The 25,483-nt window shown below is 32.6% G+C and overlaps 1 protein-coding gene across 1 annotated transcript; it reads left to right on the top strand.

The window, feature by feature from the left end:
• Positions 1–12,761: 12,761 nt before the first annotated feature.
• On the top strand, positions 12,762–13,799 carry LOC133314999 (peroxidase 44-like). The gene is made up of 2 exons (XM_061516552.1): positions 12,762–12,953; positions 13,059–13,799. The coding sequence occupies exons 1-2, from the start codon at positions 12,762–12,764 to the stop codon at positions 13,797–13,799; spliced, it is 933 nt and encodes a 310-aa protein (XP_061372536.1).
• The last annotated feature ends 11,684 nt before the right edge of the window (positions 13,800–25,483 follow it).

The raw sequence follows: 25,483 nt of genomic DNA, 5'->3' as shown, positions 1-25,483 counted from the left end.
AGAGTAATTTTTATTTTACATAAATATTTTTATCGAAGACTAAAAAAAAAAAAAAATAACAGACTATGAATATGTAACATTTTTTTTGGGTACGAATCCCGAGATATTTTCATTCAATTATTTTGTCCTCGCAGCTCAGTTTTTTTTTTTTTTTTTGGTACATTGTCAGGAGGTATCCTCATTCAACCTTCTCCGGGCACCATGCCCTCGGGATACGGCCCATTTGGGCTAGCCCCTCATTTAACAATGGGTCGCAGCTCAGCTTTAAAGGCTACCTTCTTATTGGAAGATGAATAGTTTTCAAAGATTTTTTTAAAATTTACTTTGATCAAAATAAATCATTGAGAGCTTAGTAGCTAATTGAGTTACTCTCGAGTCACTACAACAAATTTTTTTATTAGTGACAAAATTTTAAAAAATTTCGTCACAAATTCCTGTGTCACAAATTTATTTGTGATAAAATTTGATTATTTATGTCAAAAATTATTATTTGTGACAAAATTTATGACGAAATTTTTCGTCACAAATAAACTTTTTTCTTGAGTCTATAACATTTTTAACTATTCCTTATTTAACTTTATGAAATTTTAACCATTTATTTAAGGGAAAAAAGTTTCCGATATTACTTTAGATAACTTTATCTAATGTTCATCAAAACGACGTCGTTTTGGGGTTGAAAAATTAAAAAATTAGAGTGATAAAGACTATTATAACTCTGAAATAATTTAAAATTACAAAAATACTATGATTTCCGTCCCAAAACGACGTCGCTTTGATAAACATTAGATAAAGTTATCTAAAGTAACATCAGAAAAAACAAACCCTTTATTTAATGAGTCCAACTTTTTTGCAATTGAGGTGGACAACTTGACCTGCTACTCTCATAAAAAAGGAGTGGATCCTAAAAAATAAAATGAGTGAATCCCACAAAAAAATGAGTCTGTCAAAAAGTTACACTTTATATTTCGGGAATATACATACGTGACGGATAAATTTTTTTGCAACAAAGAAAAAAATAATTTTCCGTTATTTAATTTGTAAGTTAAAAGATCTCTTGTTTTTTATTTTTTTCCCGAAACCCTTCTATTTCAAACTAAAAGAAAAAGAGATATATTAGATGACGATTTATGATTGCTATCGATCGCCAACAATACCTATAATACCTACAATGCCAATTAGTAACTTAGTTATAGGATTATATCACATACACCTCTACCTAACAGGCTAACACTTATTGGAGTTGTTATTTTCTTACTCGCTTACAATTCCTGCCAAGGTTAATTAGCAGCTACACTTTTTTTTTTCATTTGATGGAAAATGAAAAAAAGAAAAAGAAAATAGTTTACTTATGAAAATATTGTATTTTTATGAAGAAAAGTATTGTTTGCATGAGTAAAGAAAAGAAGCGCCAATTCTTTTTTTTTTGGAATTACCCAACCCTAATTACCTCTTTGAGGCGAGTTGGCTCCCTCCGGTATCCCCACGAGCTTCGACTCTTTGAGCCGGCTATAGGACTAATCCGAAGTGCGGGGGATCAGCGATGGCTAAAGGTTCAGCCCCCTCCCCAAGAATGCATTCAGCAGGAATCGAACACATGTCCAACCCCACTAACTCAGCGCCAAGTTACCAACTGAGCTGCACCCATTGGGTAGAAGCAGGAATTCTTAATTCTAAGTTTTTAATTATTTTATTTTATATCACATTAAAAAAATTAAGAAGATATATTTTTTTTGAAAAATTTATCCTTGTCTCGTAAATGAAATGAAATACGCTATATTAATAAAATGACAATACTTTGATTATTCCAATAAAAATATTTAGTTCTATGCCATTATATTATTTTAATAAATGATATTATATTAATATTTTTTTAATTAAACGACAAATAATTTATAATAAAAAATAATGCCTCGAAACATGCTAAAAGAACACAGTCAACAAAACCTAATGGCTAAAACACGGATTTTAATCAGTCAAGTTCTCTTTTTAGTGTTATGGTAACGACCAAGATTGTCAATTTCTCAATTCTTGTTTTTCTCAATATCCCAAATCCTAATTAAGTTCCCAAAGGTTAAAACGTACTCCATCATAGAAACCTAACTCCTTTTGGATTACCGAACAAGTTCAAAGCATCATTACTCTCAAATTTCAAATAAGTTCAAATAAAATCTTGGTCGGAGATCATTTCGAGAGAAAACAAACATACATTCCTATAACTAGAACGACAAACTCTAAGCACAAGACCAACATTGATATTTGTAGTTTATTAATTAACTTAAGTGTATTAGCATCACAAGGTTAATGTCTCTGTTTATGAAATTTAAATGTATAATTAATTCGGGTTGCTTAGGAACCTAGGCATTTTCGTTATTCCTCATTCTCAATAATGTCGGCTGAAGATTCCATAAAATAATTTATGAGTTCTAGATTTTTCTAAATCATTTATTATATTTAATGATTAAATAATTAGCTAGTTTGCTAGGTCACTTCAAACTACAGTCACCATCACGGTCCTTACTTAATCTGTTTTCGAAACTATTCAAGTTCAAGCAATGAGAAAATCTAAATCAATTGATTTACGTAAGCAGTTTTGTGCTTCAAGACGCAGTAGAAAATCGACAAAAAAACCCTAATAATTTAATCATATAGGGGAGCCCATAGCAACATGAACTGTGGGTTCGAACTATGCTTTTATTTATTTAATTAATTATAAACTAAGCTTAATTTATTTGAATCAATGTTATTCTCTCTACTTCTATCGAACTTGCCAGATTCACGTGCGATCTCATTACCATGTTTTTCCACTTTGTGAATCTATAATTAATATTTTTTTTATCTTAACTTATTTAAAGTGAGAAATATATGAAAGAAAATAAAGTGTAAATTATAATAATTAAAAAAAATTAACGATTTATAATCTACACGAAGTAAAACTGAGAAATTCATAAAAAAAATATTCATTCCTTATATTGATTTTTATAAATTATTTTATATTATTTTAAAATAAAATTAACTTATTAATGACATTTTAATATATATATAATTGTAGTACCAATCCCTGTTTGTATATATGTCTTTGAATGACCAAAACTAAAGAAAATTAAAGATGAGATTGCAAGATGTGGACTATGCGTTGGGGTACTTTTCACTGGGAGGGCCAAACGTAAATCTTTCTTTATCAAATACATACATATGAAATTGAAACTTTCCTTTATTTCTCTTTATTTATGATGTTCTCATTTTCACTTCCTTTTCAACAAACAGACGCGTTACAATTAAACAAGTAACTCTAAATGTAGCAGGTCCAAGGAGGACTATAGTTTCAAAATTACATTAAATTATGGATCTCTTTTTCCATGATGATAGCTCCTAGCAAACTATCTGTTTTGATTTTGGGAAATAAGATCTTGCCAGTTTCCTACCTAGTTTTCTTGGCAAATTAAATACCATTGAAACAAATAAAAACTAAGGTTAAAGTACTCTTGGGTCACAACGTACTACACAATGGTCTTTGTTGGTGTTAGTGGCACCTTTTGAGATTAGTTAAAGTTTGTTCTCCTATATTATGAAAAAAGATCATGAATCGCAGCCTTTATTGACAACATAAGGGTGTTTGGTCCCACTGCCATTCCTCTGTTAGATCATATATGTGCAGTTTGTGTATCGGTGCATTCTTGTTAAAATCTCTATTTATCATTACGATTTTACGTTTTTATGATTTTTTTTTACATTACGATTTGTTTTACGATTTTTTAATCTCCTTTTGATTTTACTTAAAGATCTCGATTTTAACAACATTGATCGTGTGTGTATGTGCTTTACCCACCTTATAGGGGTACTTTAATCAAATGACAAAATTTTCCCAAACAACGAAAATCCACTCCACAAATACTGCATTATTAGTTTGAACTGATATGTCCCTAATTCTGGGACCCATTTCAAATTGGGCACGTGAAACATTATTGGTGAAAATCACTGTCTTCAACATTACGATAGTGATGTTATGAATGATGAAAATGAAACGAATATATAAGACTAATCTAAAATAGTGTTTAATGAAAAGTTTGGCTAGCCATCTCTGGTATACGAGAAATAGAACATTCTGTTTTTTCGTTTTATTTTATGATACCTGGGTAGTTATATTTATGCATTTAGAGCACACTGATCATTTGTACATACATATTCAGATAGATACCCACATTTATATTTGTACATACATATGACCATGTTAACTACTATTGAACTGCTATCACTTTAATTATATCTTTCAATGAGGTTCAACTAATTAACAAATCCAAAAGTCTAATATCACTTCTTAATCTCACATACGTATTCCTGTGTTCTCCAATTAAATTAATACTGAGAATTCACATATTATCGACTACCGTTCCTCTCCTTTTCTTTCATTTTCTTTCCTTTTCATATGAAAACGTCATAATGAATCATAGTAGCATAACTTAATAACGTAATTGTCAATCATCTGTATACATAACAATAATTGCCACCGCACTGCACAGTAAGAAAAAAAGTTGCTGTAATATGTCATATCTATTTTAATTTCTAAGCATGGTTCTTTAGTTTTCCTTTCTGGTTCTTTATGTGAGCCTTTTTCTTTTTTTCTTTGATCCTTTTTAACTTATACATGATCACCCGCTGCCGTTATTGACTTTAGGTTTTAATACTATTTAATCCACCAAAAAGTGAGTGAACCCAGCACAACAAACAAAAAAGAAGAAGGAACAGGAACATGAATTTAGACTTAGTGCTCTTCATAACATTGCATTTGGACCTTAATCTTGGAGTAAACATCTTAATCTCAATCATATTTTCCATTTTAACGCTAATTAGTCCCTAGCCGCCAAAACAAAAAAGAAAAAAGACAACAGAAAAAAAGAAAGAAGTTAAATATCAACACATAATTACCACCAAGTACGTAGATCAACTGGTAAGGGGTTATTCCAGTTTAGGTCTCGAGTTTGAGTCTAAACTTGATAGGAAGAGCTTTGTTGTCCATGTGATCCTATTCAACTCAAATCGGATTAATTGAGTAGTCGATAAATTGATGGATAATATCCCAAAAAATAAATATCAAGATATAGCCCTTGTTGACAGCAGTTGGACCTCAATGCTGGGGCGAAATTTCGAACTTCCATCATGTGGCTTGCCAAAGAGGAACAATTTAATTTGTTTAGGTTCACAAATCTTTATCCATAAGCAATGCAAAGATGTTAATTCACTGTTCCGTGCTATTATTTTGACAGTTAAATGGCAGGCATGTTTAACAACTTCTTGCATCCTCTATATTTGGAATGAACTTTATTCACACAACATCATATATGCTGCATATTTTGTCATTCAGAGATTGGATTTGTTCATCCACGGAATCAGGCTAACTTTTACAATATTCATATTTCAAATCATTCCAAATAAATCAAAATATGTACATTATTATCTTGCTAGGTGATTTAATTAACTGTTCCTTAGTCAAATGATAACACATGTTAGGTTGAAATGTTTCTGCAATGGGTAGTTTAATTATATATGTTAGTCCCAAATTAACTGGTCCTTAAATTTATCAGCAATTAATTATTATGTGTAATGGTATGTACGTAACATCGGGAAAAACGCTGAGGACAGTGAAAGAATTTTTATCTTTGCTTTCTATTCATGATATGTTGATAACTTAAGACGATGGCATGATTGTTATCAAAAAAAAAAAAAGACGATGGCATGATATGAGAGCTTGCATCATGCATGTATTATATTGCATGTTTGGTGTTCTTATTTTCAAAATAAGGTCCATTCTAGTTCATACCAAATTACATTTTTGTTTTGACTTGTCCCGAATATGCTATTTCGGATAGGATTTTGAATTAATTAATGTTATAATCTTATTTTTATTAGACTTGTCTTTTTCAAGGAGAAGGAACTGCTTTGTTATTAGCAAATTTTAAATTGTTACAACCTTTTGTAAAAAAATAATAATAATAAAAATGTTAGAACTTTTCGAAATTTATGAACTTTTATTTTTATAGATTTATTAGCTTTGCTGCAGGATATGATTGGGATCGATCTAATGGTGATGGAGTAGTTTATATATGACTTATTGATTATTTTTACTAGCTCAAGTGAAGTTTGGATTCCTAATTTTGAACCAATGCTATATATGGAATGATATTTATTGTAAAATGGATCCTCTCATTCTTATGTGTTATTTAATATGGCTATGTGATGTGAGAGGATTATAACTATACAAGAATGGATCAATAATAATAAGAGAAGAAAGAAAAAAAATATTGGAATAAAAAGTTACACAATCATTTACAAATACTGATTAGAAACTTAACTTCTAAAGGAAAGCAAAAAATAGTGCTCGGCTATTATAATGCACTGACTCTTCAAAAAACCTGATGTGTCGTGTTCGGCATTTCACAGCACTCTAACACACATTGCAGAGATTTAAAAAAGGATTCAAGGATTGCGTTGCGTTTTTAGTTTTAACTATTAGATTCGTTAGATTATGAATATCAGTTTATTGAGTTTAATATAAATATTTATAATATTTTATGATTCTTTGTAAAATTGATGGAGATTATAAGTTTAGCTTTATTTTTTTGTTAAATTATTAAATATTAAATATAATATACACTACATAAAGTAAAAATATTATTTAATATCAAAATATATCTTAATGTGTCAAAATCTATTATTTTTTAGAATTAATGTATTGGAGTATCGTGTCATATTCCGTATCGTATTGTGTATCTTTGTATCGATGCAACCCTGAGTAGTTCGAGGAATGAGACATCGAGGACTTATAATATTGGTATTATCAGGATAACTTTCCCAAAAATAAAAAATAAAATACAATGTACATATTCTACTCAGATTATGGCAAAAGTCTTACTTTCTTGTAACGCAGCTACATGTTTTTTCCCCTTATACCATGATAGTTGATCCGATATAAGAAAACATATAATGCTGGATTTAACATTATTTAATTTTTGTTATAGATACATCTTGCGTCCAATACTCAGAATAAGAAGGAAAAAAAAAGGTGTAAAAGAAAAGATTTTGTCAAGGTTAACGGCCCAAAGGCCTTGTTGGCCCCATTACTTTGGATCCTTTTGTATTTTAAGTGGTTACAATAATTAAACATTTAAGTAAAGATCATACATTCATATCGTGATAAGGATTTCTACATGTATTCAGAAATAATTATAATGTGTTTTAAAGAGAATTATATTTATCAACCAATGCACACACCATGAATTGTTTTTGATGCACATGTTTTAATTTTTGTATACGAGGAATTATACAGAGGCAAAAAGTTAAATTGCCAAGTCATTTTTGAATGGGCTTCGAATCGTAGGTGAAGACACCAAAAGAAAACAATCCTAATAAATTGCGTTATTGGAGCCCATTTCAAGCTTCTTTTCAGCGAGAAGTGGACCGATACTTGAACCCAGAAATATAATAAAGGTATGTTTAGTGTATGTAGCAGCAATAATATATATATATATATATATATATATATATATATATATATTTTTTATAGACATAAAATTTCTTTTTACTATAGATGGTTTATGTGTGTAATTGTTTCGATATTAATTAATGTTTTGTGTGTATGGATTAATACTGTCTAATTATGTAAGTACTTTTATGATAAATGGGGAAAATTAAAAATCTTAATCACACCCTTAGGTGGTGTTTGGTTTGGAGCTTTTCAAGAGATATCTATGTTTCTCAAGTATGGCTTTTAGAAACACCATGTTTATTTCAACATATTTTCACCAAAAACCCATCTATCCAATTTGTATAGATTTATGAGAAACATAGATATCCGCACTGTTTAGAAACCCAGTTTGAAGGTGGGATTTTTTGGAAAATCGGTTATCTCACTTTTAATGCACTGTTGATTTCATAAAAGTTACCTAATTTTCCTAGTAAAGTTTTTCTCCACCAAACAACTTTTTTTTACATTTTTCTACCTATCTCACTTTATCTCACTTTCCAATCATTTCTCTATCTATCTCATTTTCCTACTATTCTAAAAAAATTTCCTCAACCAAACGCCCCCTTAATGCAAAAGATCCTCTCACCATTGTTAAACATATCTCCGTCCTTTTAAGAGGAGGGCATTTATGTCCTTTGACTCTCAAAAACTCTCCTAAGTCATGAAGTGAAATGCTTCTTTCCACACTGCGGCAAAAAAGTTTAATTATTGTATTTTAATTAAATAATTTTGTATTTATTGCAGTTTTAGAAATAATTACGGATCTATTGCACAACGTGACACTTTTTTTGGGCGTCACATGTGACGCCTCATTTAGGCATCTCTCACCTGAGGGAAGACGCCCCAATGGGGCGTCTCTCACCTAAGGTAGACACGTGTCATTTTTTTTTCTAAAAAAAATAATAATTTAATCATAAAACTTCTGAAGGCCATAACTTTTGACTCGGGTATCCAATTCAGGTAATTCTTTTTTTGATTCCACATAATTTTTCAAGATCTACGCAATGACATCTCATTTGATATATTTTATTTCTCACAAACATAATTTAATTTGTTTTTTCAATACAGATTTTTCACATTGATTTTTGAGTTTAAATCATAAATCAAATCTTTATTTTGTTTTCGTTATTAATAATAATTGTTACTTTTAATTTGAATCACAAAACCAAATTTTTTTTATAATAAAAATAATTTTTTTTTTAAAATTAAATGACACATCAAATCTTGATTTATTTTTTATATTAAATAATAAACACAGAACTCAGAGACTTTCCGAGTTTAAAAATGTGACACGTGTCAACACCTGATATGTCACCAATCACGTCTAAATTGAGTTTCAATCAAGAGGCAATCACGTCTAATTTAGGTAATTTTATTTTTGAAAAACCTTCATAAGTCATCATTAATTTCAGACCACGAATAATAACCCAGAAGCTTATATAGCATTAATCATTAATTTCAAAAATAATATCATTCTTCCTTAGAGATTTAGAATATTTATTTAATTATTTTCTTTATTTCTACAGTTTTTTCAAATTGATTTTTTAGTTTAAATAACAAATCAAATCTTTATTTTGTTTTCCTTATTAATAATAATTTTTATTTTTAATTTAAATCAAAAACCTAATTTTTGTTATAATAAAAAAAAGTATTATAAAAAAAAATTAAATCACAAATCAAAATTTTTATTTAGTTTTTTTATATTAAATCACAAACCCAGAACTCAGAGGCTTCTTGGTTTAACCGCTCTTATAATACCATTCTTGCAAATTAAAATTGTGTTTGTGAGAAATAAAATATATCAAATGAGATGTCATTGCGTAGATCTCGAAAAGTTATGTGGAATCAAAAAAAGAATTACCTGAATTGGATTCCCGAGTCAAAAGTTATGGCCTTCACAAGTTTTATGATTAAATTATTATTTTTTTGAAAAAAAAAATGACACTTGTCAACCTTAGGTGAGAGACGCCCCATTGGGGCGTCTTCCCCTAGGTGAGAGACGTCTAAATGAAGCGTTACATGTGACGCCCAAAAAAGGCGTCACATTGTGCAATAGATCCGTAATCAAGGAAGCACGGACACTTGTAAAAACAGGAAGAGTCGGGTCTGACACGCTCCGATACGGCGACACGCTCCGACACGGTGTCGGACACGCGGTTGACTTTTTCCGACACGTTGACCATTCCGACACGCGAATTTGACCGTGTCCGACACGGTCAAATGGCATTTTCGTAATTTTTTTTTATGTTTTTTTTAATTTTTTTTAAAAAAATTTATTTTTTTAAAAAGTTAAAATATATTAATAAAGCTTCCACCTGATCATATCAATTTTATCTTTTTGTTTTTTTTCACTTAAGTAGATAAGAGAACATCTCAGCATCATTGTTGTCAATTCCTATCACGCTCTTGTTGTATCTTCTTCTCTCTGATCTCTCTCTAATATGATTTGATCTCTATATCTGATATTACATCTCTCTCATTCCAGTTCTTATTTTTTTTATTAAAGCTTTCATCTTTATAACGTGTTTGGTATTATTAATTTAGTTTCATTTTTTTGTTAAATTATTAAATATTAAATGAAAAATACACTATATAAATTAAAAATATTATTTAATATTAAAACGTGTTCCAACGTGTCGAAATCCATAATTTTTTAAGATTGACGTGTCGGAGTGTCGTGTCGTGTCGTGTCACGTGTCGCGTGTCGTATCGGTGCTACATAGTCTGTAATTATTTTCAAAACTGCAATAAATCCGTAATTATTTAATTAAAATGCAATAATTAAATTTTTTTGCCACACTTCAGCTTCTTTCCACGGAGAGCAACACATCTAGAGCAACGACCATTTTTGGCACGTTACTCGCAAAAAATTCTCAAACTCCTGTCAGCATGCTTAAAGGACCTAGCTATTTAGTAATTGTGCCGGGTTTTGTTGGTATTTCTTTTATTTTTTTGGAGCTGCATCATTCTCTATCGGTAATCTGTAGTAACTAACTGCGGATCGATTTCCACATTTAAAAAAAGTTCTTTGATTCTTTTGATTTTTCATTAAGAGAGAGAGTCAAACTAAAATGATTTTTTGGAAATGAATCATTTAGGGTGTGCATGACAACCTTCTCAAAATCAATTCATTTTTAATTTCTGTTTCTGGGAACAGGAATGGATCAAAAACTCGTTTGGTAAAATCGGTTTATTTTTTTGTTCCCGGGATAAACCAGTTTAATTTTTGTGCTATGGAACATGAAAAAGAATAAAAAAAATTCTGTTTTTTTATTTCCGGGCACAAAATGATAAACATTTATCTCTCTTAATCACTTTCCATCTCTACCATCATCACCACCACCACCATCATCACGACACGACCACCGCCACCATCGTCGCCGCTGCTGCCGTACCACTAGTGTCGTGATCACCACCCCCCGCCACCACGATGCCACCGCCACCGCCACCATCACCACCACCTCCACTCATTACTACCACCACCGTCACCACCACCACAACTACCACCGTCGCCACCACCACCACCATTATCACCACCACCATCTCCACTACCGCGCGCTATCAACCACCACCACCATCATCGCAACCATTGTCGTCACCGCCACTATCGCCATCACCACACCACTGCCACCACCACCATCACTGCCACCCCCACGACGCCACCACCACCATCTTCACCACTGTCACCAACTACCACTACCGTCACCACAACTGCTGCCGCCGCCACCAACCACCACCACCCCCACCCTTGCCACTACCATCACCATGTTATTGCCGCCACTACCATCACCATGTTATTGCCACCACCACCATCACCATTGTCACCTACCACCACTGCTGCAGCCACTGCCACCACCACCACCACCACCACGATGCCATCACAACCACCACCACCACCATGATGCCATCACAACCACCACCACCCTGCCACCGCTACCATTGTCGCCGCCACCAACCACCATCCCCCACCATTGTTGCAGCTACTGTTGTCACCTCCACCACCACCACCATCCCCACCACTACCACGCCGCCGCCACCATTATCACCGCCATCGCTGCAACCACTGTCGTCATAATCACCACCACTACTATCATCACCACGTCACTGCCACCACCATGCCACCTACTGCCGCCACCACCACCACAACCACACCATATGAAAAGGACAGTGATGATCTGAATTTTTTTATATTTAATAGAAATTATTTTTTATTATTTTACTTGTTATGTTATCGAACACAATTCTCATTCTCGGAATAAAAATAGTACATGTTATCAAACACATTGTTTTTCTCAGAAACGTTTCCAAGGCACAGAAATAGAAAAGAATTGTTTCTTTTTAGCAACAGTGCTACGGAATAGAATGGTTGTCATGCACACCCTTAAACAACATAGTTTTTATTTATGATGCATCGACATTTTAAAAAATATAAAATGTCAACACTCTTTAACACTACCCAATACTTCAAGCACTGTGAATGGGGGTTGGTTCAATTCAATATATTGCATTGTGATCTTTAATTGGTAGGTTTTATATATATATAAATAAATATCATTGTAAACTTTTTTTTAAAACGTGTGACATATATCATGACTTTAAAATTGGTAACATCTCCTTCACTTAAAAAAATTCTTTAGATTGAAGGAGAAAAAAACAAAAGTAAAAGCATGAAATAAGTTACCAAAAAAGCATGAAATCAAATCTCGAAGGTTATGCAGGCCGTAGCATTTCTATAGCAAATTGCAATTGCAGTTGTACAGTAATTAATATATATATATATATATATATATATATATATATATATATATATATATATTATATGCTGGGGTTATGAAATTGCTATATATGCACAAAAGACAGTGAAAGAAAACCGCGTCAATATGATGCTTGTATATATCCATATTTTACGTAAAAGCTAGTAAGCAATTTGAAAGCATTGAAGTTTTGCGTTTTTTTTTTTTCCTTTGGTTTGACTCAAGTTTTGGCATAAGCTTTTATTAAAGCATGTGACATATCCTAACTCTAAACTCTGTAACCTTTCACTATAAGTTTTTCTTTTCACACGTAACAGCTAACCTTTATGTATACAAACAAGAAATACCATCTAAAAACTATACACCATTGAATCTCTTTCGCGTCCCACATCAGCACACACTCTACATATAAATATATGGTTTCCATTGTTAATAAACACACTCAAAAAACAGAGATAGAACCAATTAACACTGTGCCATACACAAAAATGAAGTTCGCCATTCTTACATTCTTTTTTGTCCTTCCCATTGCATTTGCTAAACTCGAGATTGGATTCTATGCCCCAACCTGCCCAACAGCAGAGGAAATTGTTCATCAAGTGGTTCAAAGGAATTTCAAAAGTCAAAAAAACATTACAGGAGCCCTGCTTCGAATGCACTTTCATGACTGTTTTGTCAGAGTAAGACCTACATTACCCACACTATACTCATAATTTTCATCATCTTAATTAGTTTCCACTTACAAAAACTAATTTTTTTCTTCTTATTAACAAATTGGTTTTCAGGGTTGTGATGCCTCAATATTAATAGACCCAACAGAGGGCAACAAATCAGAGAAAGATGCACCTGCAAATAAAAGCGTAAGGGGATATGAACTTATTGATGAAATAAAGAAAGCCTTGGAAAAAGAATGCCCTTCAACGGTTTCATGTGCTGATATCATAACACTTGCAACAAGAGATGTTGTGGCTATGGCCGGAGGACCAAGATATAGTGTTCTCACTGGTAGGCGTGATGGGTTGGTATCCAATTCTTCTGAAGTGAACATTCTAGGACCAGATTCTACAGTGCCAGAGGCATTGAAATCTTTTGTCGAAAAGAACATGACACTGAGTGAAATGATTACCCTTTTGGGAGCACACACTGTTGGTTCTGCTCACTGCAATTTCATTCAAACGAGACTCTCTATTCTTCCAATAGATCCTGTTTTGCATGCTAAGCTCATGCAGATATGTGGGCCAGCCAATACAAGCAAGGATCACACAGTGTTTTTGGATCAAAACACTTCTTTTGTGTTTGACAACGAGTTCTACAACCAAATCCTTTTGAAAAGAGGGGTGCTTTTCATTGATCAGCAACTTGCTTTGGATCCTTCCTCGAGTGGCTTAGTCTCAACTCTTGCTCAAAATGATGCAGATTTTCAGCAAAGCTTTGCGGATGCTATAATAAAGATGGGAAGCATTGATGTTTTGGTTGGAAAAGATGGAGAGATTAGAAAAAACTGCAGGGTTTTTAATAGTGGTTAAGAGAAGTTTAATGATATTTAATGTACAAGGATTTATAATAAATATCTTGCGCTTATTACTTACATTTATGTTTCTATTTTTATAAATTTATAATTGTTATTATTAATATTTGACATGGAATATGTAATTTAATTAAAAAATATTACGAAATTATTTTATAAAAATCTTTAAATATTTGTAATGTGCCAGTGAATAATTAATTCAAATATCGCATCACTGTTGTAGAATGAAGGTTTTCGCTAGCAATTAATACCTTTAACTCTTACCAAGAAAAAAACAAAAAACAAAAAACCTTTAATATATATATATATATATATATATATATATTTTGAATAAATGACATCCTATAGTTTATTATGGCGCAAAATTACCTTTTTATACTATTAATGTATTAAATTAAATTAAAAAATAAATTAACTCACAGAGTCACACCCAAACTTTTAAAACGTGATACGTAATTATGACGTGTAATAATCCTACGTTGTCTTAATGTCGAATACTTCAATACAGTGAATTACAATTTACAAATATCATTGCTTTAATTATTGTCCCAAGATACCTACATTTTCTTTTCATTTGTGTTTCTTTTTGTCATGGTATTTATGCTCATCCAATTATGTTTCCCTCCCGCAAGAATGTATCTCAGAATGGCTTTTTATGCAAAAGCTTAGATTCACACCTATCTCAAACCCTTATCATATTTTTATTTTTATATGCCTTTCTTTTCTTCTTTTGATATTGATTTTCTATTCTCTTTTATTAATTAGGATATCATGTTACAACAATCTTTATATAAATAAGAAAATTATAAATCAAGGAAGGCACAATTTTTTTTTCAAGAATTACTTTTTTTTTTTTTGGAGTTACCCAACCCTAATTATCTCTTTGAGACGAGTTGGCTCCCCCCCCGGTATCCCCACGAGCTTCGACTCTTTGAGCCGGCTATGGGACTAATCCGGAGTGCGGGGGAACAGTGATGACTAAAGGTTCAGCCCCCTCCCCAAGCAAGAATCACTTTCTATCTCGTATTCTCTTTTTATCCGATTCTGTATATACTTTCCCTCTTCTTCGTTGTCTTTATCTTCTTTCTTGATTTTCTTCCTAATTTATTTCCTGTTCTTTGCGTACTCCCCGAGATGGTAGTTAAAAACTAGTTTTGAAATTGTAATTTTATGTTTTTAACATTTTTTTCATCAAAATATTTTCATCAAAACTTCAAGCGCTTTTTTTTTATGATATCTTAATTACGATTTTAAGATTTATGATATTTTATTCCCCTTCCGTTTTTAGATAAAAACTCGATTTTAACTACCTTGCTCCCCTAATCTTCTTTCTTTCGATTTTAACTTTCTTTTTCTTCGATCTCTAATAATGATTGCTACAAATGGTGCTTACTCTTCCTCCAAATGGCCATCTATTGTTGCGATCACGGCAAGCATACCGGTCATACAAATAATAAAGTGATAAATAGAGTTATCGTTCTCACGAGGATTGACCTATCAAGCATTAAGTTCACTACAGGAGTAAAGTTGCATCGATAGTCAAAATTGTTGGGAATATGATTTAAATATAAAATATGAACCTAGAGCTAAAAATAAAGAACGCAAAACAGAAAGTCAGAACCGAACACTAATAACTCAAAACGTAGCTAGGGTGTCGATTTTCCCAATTTCATCCTAATGAATCTACCCTTTCCCGCAATTAACATTCAATCTCTTGTTTGACAATTCTTCAAGATTAATTAAAACTCAATCCGTTGGTGTTTCAATTCTTTACCCTATTAAGAATCCTAATCCCTTAGTGATCCCGTCTAAGGCAAGCATTAAGAACGAAGAATCAAAAGAGTCATAGATTCCACAAGTCTATCCCAGATCAAGAAAAATCTAGCCATTAATCTAGTTAGAATACTACACCAACATTCCTATTATCATACAAGATTCATGTGTTCATCTATGAGTGATCAGTTCATAAAAAAATTAGGAATGAAAATCAAATTAATTGTATAACATAAAGATTGAACATCAATTACAAGGAAAGAGTAAATAATATTAAGAATCAAAAGGTTCCATTTAACCCTAACTACAAAAAGGAAACTAGCCTAACATAGTCATAGAAACTAAAACAAGAGATGAAAAACTAATGAAAAACATAAAAGAACTCAGTCGTTGATCTCTACGATGAAGCTTCGATCTTTTCCTCTGCTCCCCAGGTCCAAAATAGAGCCTTCCCCTCTGTTAGGGCGTAGAAAATCATCTAAGAATAAAAACTAATTGCCATTTTTTATTCCTTTTTTTTTTTAAGTTCCGTTAGCTTTTCTCTATGACGTTGGTCGCTGATTTGCGCGTCGAGCATTTTAGCGAGATAAATTCTCCAGGTTGCTGCATCGAGCAAACCATCAAGCAAACTTGTAACATTGGTTGTTTTGATGTCTTCTCGCTGAATAACTCGTTGGAGCGAGAAACGTAGCTAGATGCAACGTGAAATAACTCCTTTGGCTTCCATTTAGCTTGAATTTGACTGCTTTCGGCTTCCTTGATCCATCAATGCTCAAATATAACAATTTTAACTTGAAATTGATACATTTTACAGTCAGTGTCTTACCAAGTATAAAAACTAGAAAAGTCTTTTGCATCTAAGATAATTGCTATGTCTTTAACCGTATTAAACATTATTTAGCATACTTTTGGTCCTAAAGACATAGTATAATTGACACTTAACAAATCATTCCTAAATTTAATCATTGTTGTCTCCAACAATGGACTAATTTAAGAACATGGGATATGAAAAAGTGTGGATCCTGTGCTAAATGAATCATCAATAAAGGAACCAAATAGTGACTCAATCCATAGTGATCAGATTTAACAAAAGCATCCAATTAAGCAGTTTCCAAAAGCAAACAAGTCATAAATTACAGCAAGCAATTTATCAATAAAGCATAAAGAACTGAATTTATACACACCTCTCCCTAGAATTATCAATTCATTCATCACTCAAGTGTCTAAAGGATAAGTGTATAACTCAAACTTTCACTGAATCAATACTACTATAGGCTTGGTCATGTTCTCATTCTCCATAGTCAAGTAATATGCACAAAGATCAAGAAATCTTTCTTAGGATGTAATGGGGCCTGGCTAATGGGAGGATAATCAAGAAATAATGTAGCTAAAGAATCGAAAGCAAAAAAATCATGGCATAAGTGCAAACACATTCTTTAACATACAATCTCCTTCCTCATTTTTCTTTTTTAGCATTTTTATGATTTATTTTTCTGCATTTTCTTTTCCAACCCCTATACTTTTCTTTTTCATTTTCATTTTATCTTTTTTTTCAATACTTTTATTTGCACAAAATTTAAAAAGCAGCACAAAATATAGTACTATATATTTTTTTATTCACTATTTTCTACCTTTATTTTTTCCCAAGTTTTATAACCTTCTTTTTTTACCACTAAGCATCACAAGATATAAAGCTTATGCTTACACCCTATTATGACAAATCTTCACTACAATCCTATCTAAGGTAGAGATGTCTGTGTGGAGTGGCTAATTAAGATAATAGGTTATTCATAAAGAAATAGGTCTAGGCTAAACGAGCTAAACTAAGGATAGCATAATAGGTGGCATGTTCGCTAAGTAGCTAAAACAAGAAAAAATGTCTCAATCATATCAATAATGCATATTATCAACCATCTTGAGGAGACACAAAGCATGTTCTAGAGCATTTTCAGTAATAAAGTGACCACCGAAAAAAAAAATTCTATTTAGGCTCAAAAACCTCGCAGCTATGGGTGCATGATTCAGCTAACTACACTCTTTCGCAATTACTCAAGATGTAATCCTAATATTTATGCTGGCTCTTAGACTTACTTAATCAGTGCTCATTCAACCTAATCAAACATGAATGCAAGTCATCACACTATGAATCAAAACCACTGATTGATTCCCCTATCAACTCTTTCATTTTTGCACGATCTCAACTCAACAACAAATCAATCAAAGGGGAAAGAAAGAAAAATGAAAAAAATTAAATAAGAGGAAAAATAAAAAGAAAAATCCCTATTTGTCTGAAAAAGATTTGCAACTAACGCATTACAGGGATAATTACTACTGTATAATGGTGTGCAAACATGAATGCAAACACTATGAATCAAAACCATTGACTGATTCCCCTATCAACTCTTTTACTTTTGCATAATCTCAACTTAGCAACTAATCAATCAAAGGGGAAAAAAGAAAAAGAAAAAATAAAATAAGAGGAAAAGTAGAAAGAAAATTCCCTTTTTGTCTTTAGCTACATTATTCCTTGATTATCTTTGTTGGACAAGTGGCTTCAATACACAAGAGGGGGGTGAATTGAGTTTTACAAAATCTTTTCGCAAAGTGTCTCCTTTGATATTTTAAAGACTATTTCTTCAATAAAGTGATTTAATAAGGAAAAATCTAAGTGTGAGAGCAAATGTAGAGATTAACAAAGTAAGCAAACGAATGGATAAAGACAATCTAAAAAAGCAATTTCAATACTTAAGTAAAGAGGTAAAGGTTAGAGAAATTGCAAATAGATGTATCCTGGTTCGGTCACCACCACCGTGACCTACGTCCAGACTGAAGCCGCTAGATCAATTATTTTCACTAACTATCAAGCTTGAGGGTACTGACAAATCTCTACAACCTCTCAAGACTTCGGGCTCTTGATGCCTCACAATTTTTCACTCCAAATTTTCTTAGGAATTTGGTGACCTCTCTAGTATAGGGTTCACTCCCCTCTCAATTCAAGAAGTAAGATTCAGGTGATTAAAAGTGGCTAAGTACTCTCAAAGTACAGATTGCACAAATTGAAGAACTAATAGATGTATAGCTTCAAAGGAAAGATGAGCTCAAGTGTATGCAATGAATAAAGTAAGTAATCAATGAGCAATAATAGGCTAGAATGAGTAATAAAGGTTCAATAAATGATCTATGGTCGTCCACTGTTCATTACTGTTGATGTGGGTATTTATAATGACACCTCATTTGAAAACTAGCCGTTTATAGCCGTTGTGATCCGTACATATCCGGATATTTATCGGACTCATATCTGGATATGGATATCCGGATATTAGTATCCGGATATTCTGAGTGCAATATCCAGATATTTCATGGCAGCATCTTTTTTGCACGAATTTTGAGTTTCTTGTCTTTCAAAAAGGTTTCTATGACTTGTAATTCATGAAATTGGTTATGGAAACTGTCTTGAAGTGTTCAAATCATGTAGGTACCTTTTTCATATCAATTTTGGACAAATCAAACCTTTTGTTTTGACATTTCTTTAAAGATGCATTCTTTTAAAACATATGAGTGATGAATGAACTTGAGTTCATGCAATGCTAGAATATATACACCTTTACATATTTTTCCTAAGTCCTAAATGAATATACCAGTGAGATATTTGGACTTGGCATGATGCTTGAGACTTGATGCTTGCATTCTTTCACATTTGCTTGAGTTTCTTTTGGATGTTGCTTCGTCCTTGAGAATTCCTCTTTGAGTTCGTTTGTTATCATCAAACTATGTTGACGTGGAATCATCAAGTGTATGTACGTTGCAACCACATCATCACTTTGATTCATCAATCCCCCCTTTTTGATGATGACAAACTTTAAATTGAGAAAGAGAGTTAGTGTTGTATAAATTTATTCATTTGAAATACAGTACTCCCCCTTAGTTCATGGTATAGGTTATTTCAATGATTAATTTTCAATATTTCCCCCTATTTACCTTGCAACTTGACAAATTGAATGTTTCTCAATTAAGTATATCTTTCTTCCCCTTTGACAATATCAAAAAGAAGCTAGTAATCCAATAAAGAAAATATAAAGGAGTATGCAATAATAGTGCTGGAAGAGTAACAAATAATTTATATTCAAGAATTATAGATAGAGTTAAGATGAGACTCTCTAGTTGGAAAGGAAAAATTCTCTCTCAAGTTGGAAGAGTGACTCTAACTCAATCTGTCCTGTCTTCGATCCCATTTTTTCATATGCAGAATTCTATTCTTCCTAAATCAGTCTATGATGAATTGGAAAAATCCAAAGAGCTTTCATTTGGGGAGATACAGATAATAAGAAACACATGCATTTAATTGGGTGGGATTCCATTGCGGCTCCTAAAGGTGAAGGGGGCCTGGGCTTGAGGAGATTATCTGTTATGAATGAGGCTTTTCTTGGGAAATTATTTTGGTCCTATGTGAGTTGTCCGAATCAGTTATGGTTGAAAGTGTTACAGGCTAAGTATAGCAGACATGGAAATGATCAAGAGAGTTTTATTTCGAAGAATGGGGATTCCTGGTTGTGGAAGCACATGTGTAAAATTTGGCACAAAATCAAACATAGAATAGTTTGGGATGTTGGTGATGGGAATTCTGTCAAATTCTGGGATGATAAATGGTTTGATCATAATCAGATTCTTGCTAGCAGAGCTATTGGCACAATACAGTTGTCAGATAGGGATAAAAAGGTCAGTGATTATGTTTCAAAGATGGAGATTGAAATATGGGAGCAATGCGAAACATTCTTCCAGAAGATATTATCCAAACTATTAGAAGCTTGCTACCTCCTCATGAGTCACATGGTGCGGATAATATGATCTGGAAGTTGAATAAGTCGAATGATATATCAGTAAAGCTTATTTATTTTGCTTTGATGAACCATGATTATGATGGAAATCAAGATGAAGAAATCTGGAAGCTTATTTGAAAGTTTAAAGGGCCTTATCGAATAAATTTTCTCATGTGGAAGATTGCTCATAATAGATTGCCTACTAGGAGCTGGCTTGCAAGATTTCAATTATCTCCTTCTTACTGCCCCTTATGCAAAATGGCAGATGAATCGATAATTCACATGGCTAGGGACTGTACCAAGATCAAAGAAGTGTGGAGTGATTTATTACCCCATAATTTTATGGCAGATTTTTTTGAGGTTGACTTAAACACGTGGTTATTGCAGAATTTGAAGATTGGGTCTTGTGTGTGTCTTAACGTACCATGGGCTATTGTTTTTGCTACAACTGTTTGGTTTGCATGGAGTTGGAGAAATACTATAGTTCATAGGAATTCTTTGGAGTTGCAAGCGTATAAGGCTCAATTAGTCAAGAATGCGGTAATAGAATATGCTAAATCTTGGGAGATGAACCATGTGATGAATCCCAAGAAGAAGCAAACTGTTGTTTCAATTAGTTGGATTCCTCCTATTGAGGGATGGGTTAGGATAAATACAGATGGGGCTGCAAGAAATCAAGGAAGTGATGCAACTTGTGGAGGTGTAGTTAGAGATGCATCTGGTTGTTGGGTCCAAGGTTTTGCTTATTGTTTCAGCCTTTGTGGCAGAACTTTGGGGTGTGCTTAAAGGACTAGAAGTAGCTTGGGCTGGAGGTTGGAGACATATAATTCTTGAAAGTGATTCATTGTCTGTTATCACTTTGCTCACCAGAGATGGAGGAGCAGCTCGAAAGTCCCGGCTGGTGACTCGTATTTGAGCAGGGTTACTAAAAGATTGGGAGATTCAGCTGGTTCATTCTTATTGGAAAAGTAACAGATGCGCAGATTGGCTTTCTAAGTACCCTCTGGATCATACATTACAAAATAGTTTTGTTCTTTCTCTTCCCCTCCCCCTGGGATTTGATTATTGTATTTAGCTGATTTTTCAGAGGCTAGCTCTATGCGTAGAATTTCTTTTGTTTAGTTTCTATGGGGTTTTCGCCCCTACAGATTACCAAAAAAAAAAAATTTAAACATGGTGAAAACAATTTCTATCAATTCTCCGGTAGATTTGATACTTATCTAAATATTTTATATATAATAAATAAATAAGATAAAAAAATAAAATTAGGATATGAAAATGAAATACAAAGTAAATTTAAACATGATAATTTTTATTTTTATTTTCTAGCCAATCTGAAAAATATCTGATGTCTAACAAAATATCAATATCGATATCAATAAATAATAAATAAAATAGATGTTATTTTATTATCAATCCAATTGATTTGGATATTTTTATTTATATTATGTTATATTCTGTTGTGATACATGCAATGAGATTTATATAGGCTTTTGGACCTTTTTGTCCTTCATTAATTAATTAATAATCATTTTGCACCTTATTCAAAATTATCTACCAATCTGCCCCTCTTTAATCGATTAACTTGAAGATTTAATCGATTAAATGGTCAAATCTGGCAAAAATGATTCACTTGAAGATTTAATCGATTAAATCTTCAAGTTAATTGATTAAATCTCCCAACAGGCAACAAAGGTCAAATCTCCTCCATAAACAAAAGCAGATTCCATGCATATGAAACAAATCAACAAGCATAGATAACCAAAAGCAGATTCCTTGCATATGATCTTATTGTCAACCTCGGAACGATGACAGTGATCAAGGCGAACAACGAACCCTTCCCGTCTTGCATATTCGTCATGAAAATACATAGCAGAATCTTCAATCGATTTTTCGGGTATTGGAGGTGATTTGAATTTTGAATTTAATGTAATAAGAGTTGATTGCGATTTGTATTTGATAGGACAAACTCGTAAAATGACAACTCCTAATAAAACGCAATCAGCTCCTATTAAATACAAAACACAATCAACTCCTATTAAATTCAAAACGCAATCAGCTCCTATTAAATTCAAAACGCAATCAGCTCCTATTAAATACAAATCGCAATCAACTCCTATTACATTAAATTCAAAATTCAAATAACCTCCTATTAAATACAAATCGCAATCAACTCCTATTACATTAAATTCAAAATTCAAATAACCTCCAATACTGTGTTTGTCTCATTCAATCAATGCTTTCACGCTCATTTGGAATATTTAATCGATTAAATATAATTTTTAATCGATTAAATCAATTAAGAGAGATATTTAATCAATTAAGAGGGATATTTAATCAATTAAATCTTCAAGTCAACCATTTTTGTCAGTTTTGACCATTTAATCGATTAAATCTTCAAGTTAATCGATTAAAGATGAGCAGATTGATAGATAGTTTTGGATAAGGGGCAAAATGGTTATTAATTAATTAATGAAGGGCAAAAGGATCAAAAAACTGATTTATATATGAGGAAAACTTTTTTTAATTTTATAAAAAAGAATAAGTTATCTCTTGCTCAAACAAAGATGTGGGGCCATCGTCCTTTTTGAAAAATAAAAGATAAAAAAAAAAATTGAGACAGAATTCGATGTGAGCGCAGAAAACATTTCTTCTCTCTTCTATGAAAGGAGACATTCATTGCTCTTTATATATTGCGAGTGTTTCTATTAAATTGTATAATTTACTATGTTAATTATAAATTTCAAAATACATGTAATTCCGTTCCTCTTCACAAAAAATCATGCCTCTGTCATTGCATTTTGGCATAGCATTTGTTACTGGAAGAAGCCATTGACTTTTATTCTCATACTATCCATGCCATCGAAGAGCAGTTTAAGAATGTAATAGTGGCTTGAATTTCCCCTCTAGGTTCATATGGTAATTCTTTTATGGAAAGTGACAAAAACAAATTGAGAATGAAATTGGTTTGATCTCATCATTTTTTATAACTCAATGTTGAGGATGAGATTGGTTTGACGGACGATGGAATATAAAAACCTAGAATGATCCATTAGGTAGAAAGCAGTCTCACATGTACACTTCTCTCAAGCCCGTATAATAATATTTCCAATGCCTTTCCTTTTTAGTTATCGTTAATTTATAATTTCTATTAACTAAGATTTCGTTGCAACAATCCTTGGTATATAAATAGAGAAATAATAAAGGAAGAAATGACACTAAACACGTTTACAAGAATCTCTTTTATATCTTATTCCTTCACTTGTTATCTCTCTAGTTCTACCTTTCTCTTTCTATCTAAGAAGAAAGAAAAGGAAATGAGAACTGGGATTTAGATTATTGTGGATTTAAATTAATTTATATTATCTTCTAAACCACTATTATTACTGTGATCCATCATTAAAAAAAATATTTTTATTAGATAAACTTTTAAATCAATCGAGACTAAGTGCCTCTTTTGGCAACAATTTTAATGGTGCATTCTACATGAAATCCTTAAGGCATGGAGCACACTCCTTAACCAATGACTTAGGGGTGTAAATGGGTCAGGCTGGCCTGGCCTAGCCTACAGCCCTTCCTACGTTGAGCTTGGCCTATGTTGAAAAGTAAAATAGACTTATGCTAATAAGAAAGCCTTTTTAACAAGTAGGTCATAGGTCAATTTTATCAAGCCTGACCTAAAGCCTTGTAGGCTGGCCTATTTATTTTTTAAAATAATATAATATATTTATTTTAGGTGGAAATCAGTACCAACCCTAAATTATTTTGTGCAACGCTCCTTCTCCCTTCTCTGAGCTTCGTCGTTTTTAATGCTCACTAGTGAAATTTATATCTCGTGTAAAAAAATGCAGCAATTTATGAACACGTTAATGACTTGTAATGTCAAGCGAATATTTTAAAAATTGTTAAAAATATTTCTAATTGTTTTTAAAAATACTTAAAAATATATCACTAGGGAGGCCTACAAGACTTGCAGGCCATATAAGGCTCTCTAATTTTTTTAAATAGGCCAGACTTGGCCTATAAATAAAGCCTTTAGTAGGTCAATAAGCTAGATAGGCTGAATATTTTTATGTAGGCTTTGGCTAGGAAGGCCAAAGCCCGGCCCTGCCTGGCCCATTTACACCCCTAAGTCCACTGTCATGCGCCTTCAAATGAGATGTTATAACACTTGATGAAAAATCAATAATTAAAATCATAATATAATAATAATTAGGGTTGGTATCCAAAAATCATGATATAAAACATGTATGTGTATATCAAACGATAAGAATGTTACAATTAACCTTTTTTATTTTTTTTTCATTAATACTTTAGAAATAGAATAAATTTGAACAACTTCATAATTTATAATTTTTTTTGTTTGTTTATTGAATTGATCTTAGCACATAATTCACAACGACTTGAACGCGTAGAAAAGTTTAATTTCACATTATTAAGTCAAATAGATTATTGAGTACATACCCTTTTTAGTCCCTGGCAATATCCACGAAGGTCTTTTCAGTCCCTAGCAATAAAAAAGGAACAAATTGGTCCCTGAAATTACAAAAAGGGGCCACATTGGTCCTTCTGTGAACTCCACCGTAACAGCCCAACTAACGGTGCCCATGTGGCACGTTAGTGTGCTGACGCGACTTGGACGTTGAACAGTGTGGATGAGCAAACGACGACGTTTTGTTGCAAATGGGTTCAGAGCTTTCCAAAGTAGGGCACAACGTTGTTTCTTGCTTTGATCATGAACCCTAAATATGAAAATACCCCAAATTCCTTCAATCGAACCCTAAACAGACACAAACCCCCCAAATTGATGAGCAAAACCCTAAACAGCAATACGCCCCCCAAAATCTCTGGACGATGATAGAAACTCGACGACAGTAGAGGACATCAACCGGATTTGCTGGGCGTGGGAGAAGATGAGTGTTTCTTTTGGCATGGAGGGATCAAGTGGGAGTACTTCAATGGGGAGAAGAACAATGACAAGGACCCAACTGAAGAGCAAGGGAGCAGTACAAAGAAAGTTAAAAGGACATATGCACCCAAGTGTCCTAAATGTGGTCAGACTGGACACTATGCAAAGAGCTGTAAGGGACCA

The sequence above is a fragment of the Gastrolobium bilobum genome, unplaced genomic scaffold (assembly GCF_033153095.1).
Source record: "Gastrolobium bilobum isolate Gb01-03AN ecotype WA unplaced genomic scaffold, APGP_CSIRO_Gbil_v1 utg1154, whole genome shotgun sequence".
NCBI lineage: Eukaryota > Viridiplantae > Streptophyta > Magnoliopsida > Fabales > Fabaceae > Gastrolobium > Gastrolobium bilobum.
This window is presented reverse-complemented; position numbering and strand designations above follow the sequence as displayed.

Excerpts from the sequence above, each read along its gene's own strand:
- LOC133314999 (XM_061516552.1), top strand. The coding sequence starts at position 12,762 with ATGAAGTTCGCCATTCTTACATTCTTTTTTGTCCTTCCCATTGCATTT. Across the intron at positions 12,954-13,058 it reads TTCATGACTGTTTTGTCAGA|GGTTGTGATGCCTCAATATT; the intron begins GTAAGACCTACA and ends ATTGGTTTTCAG.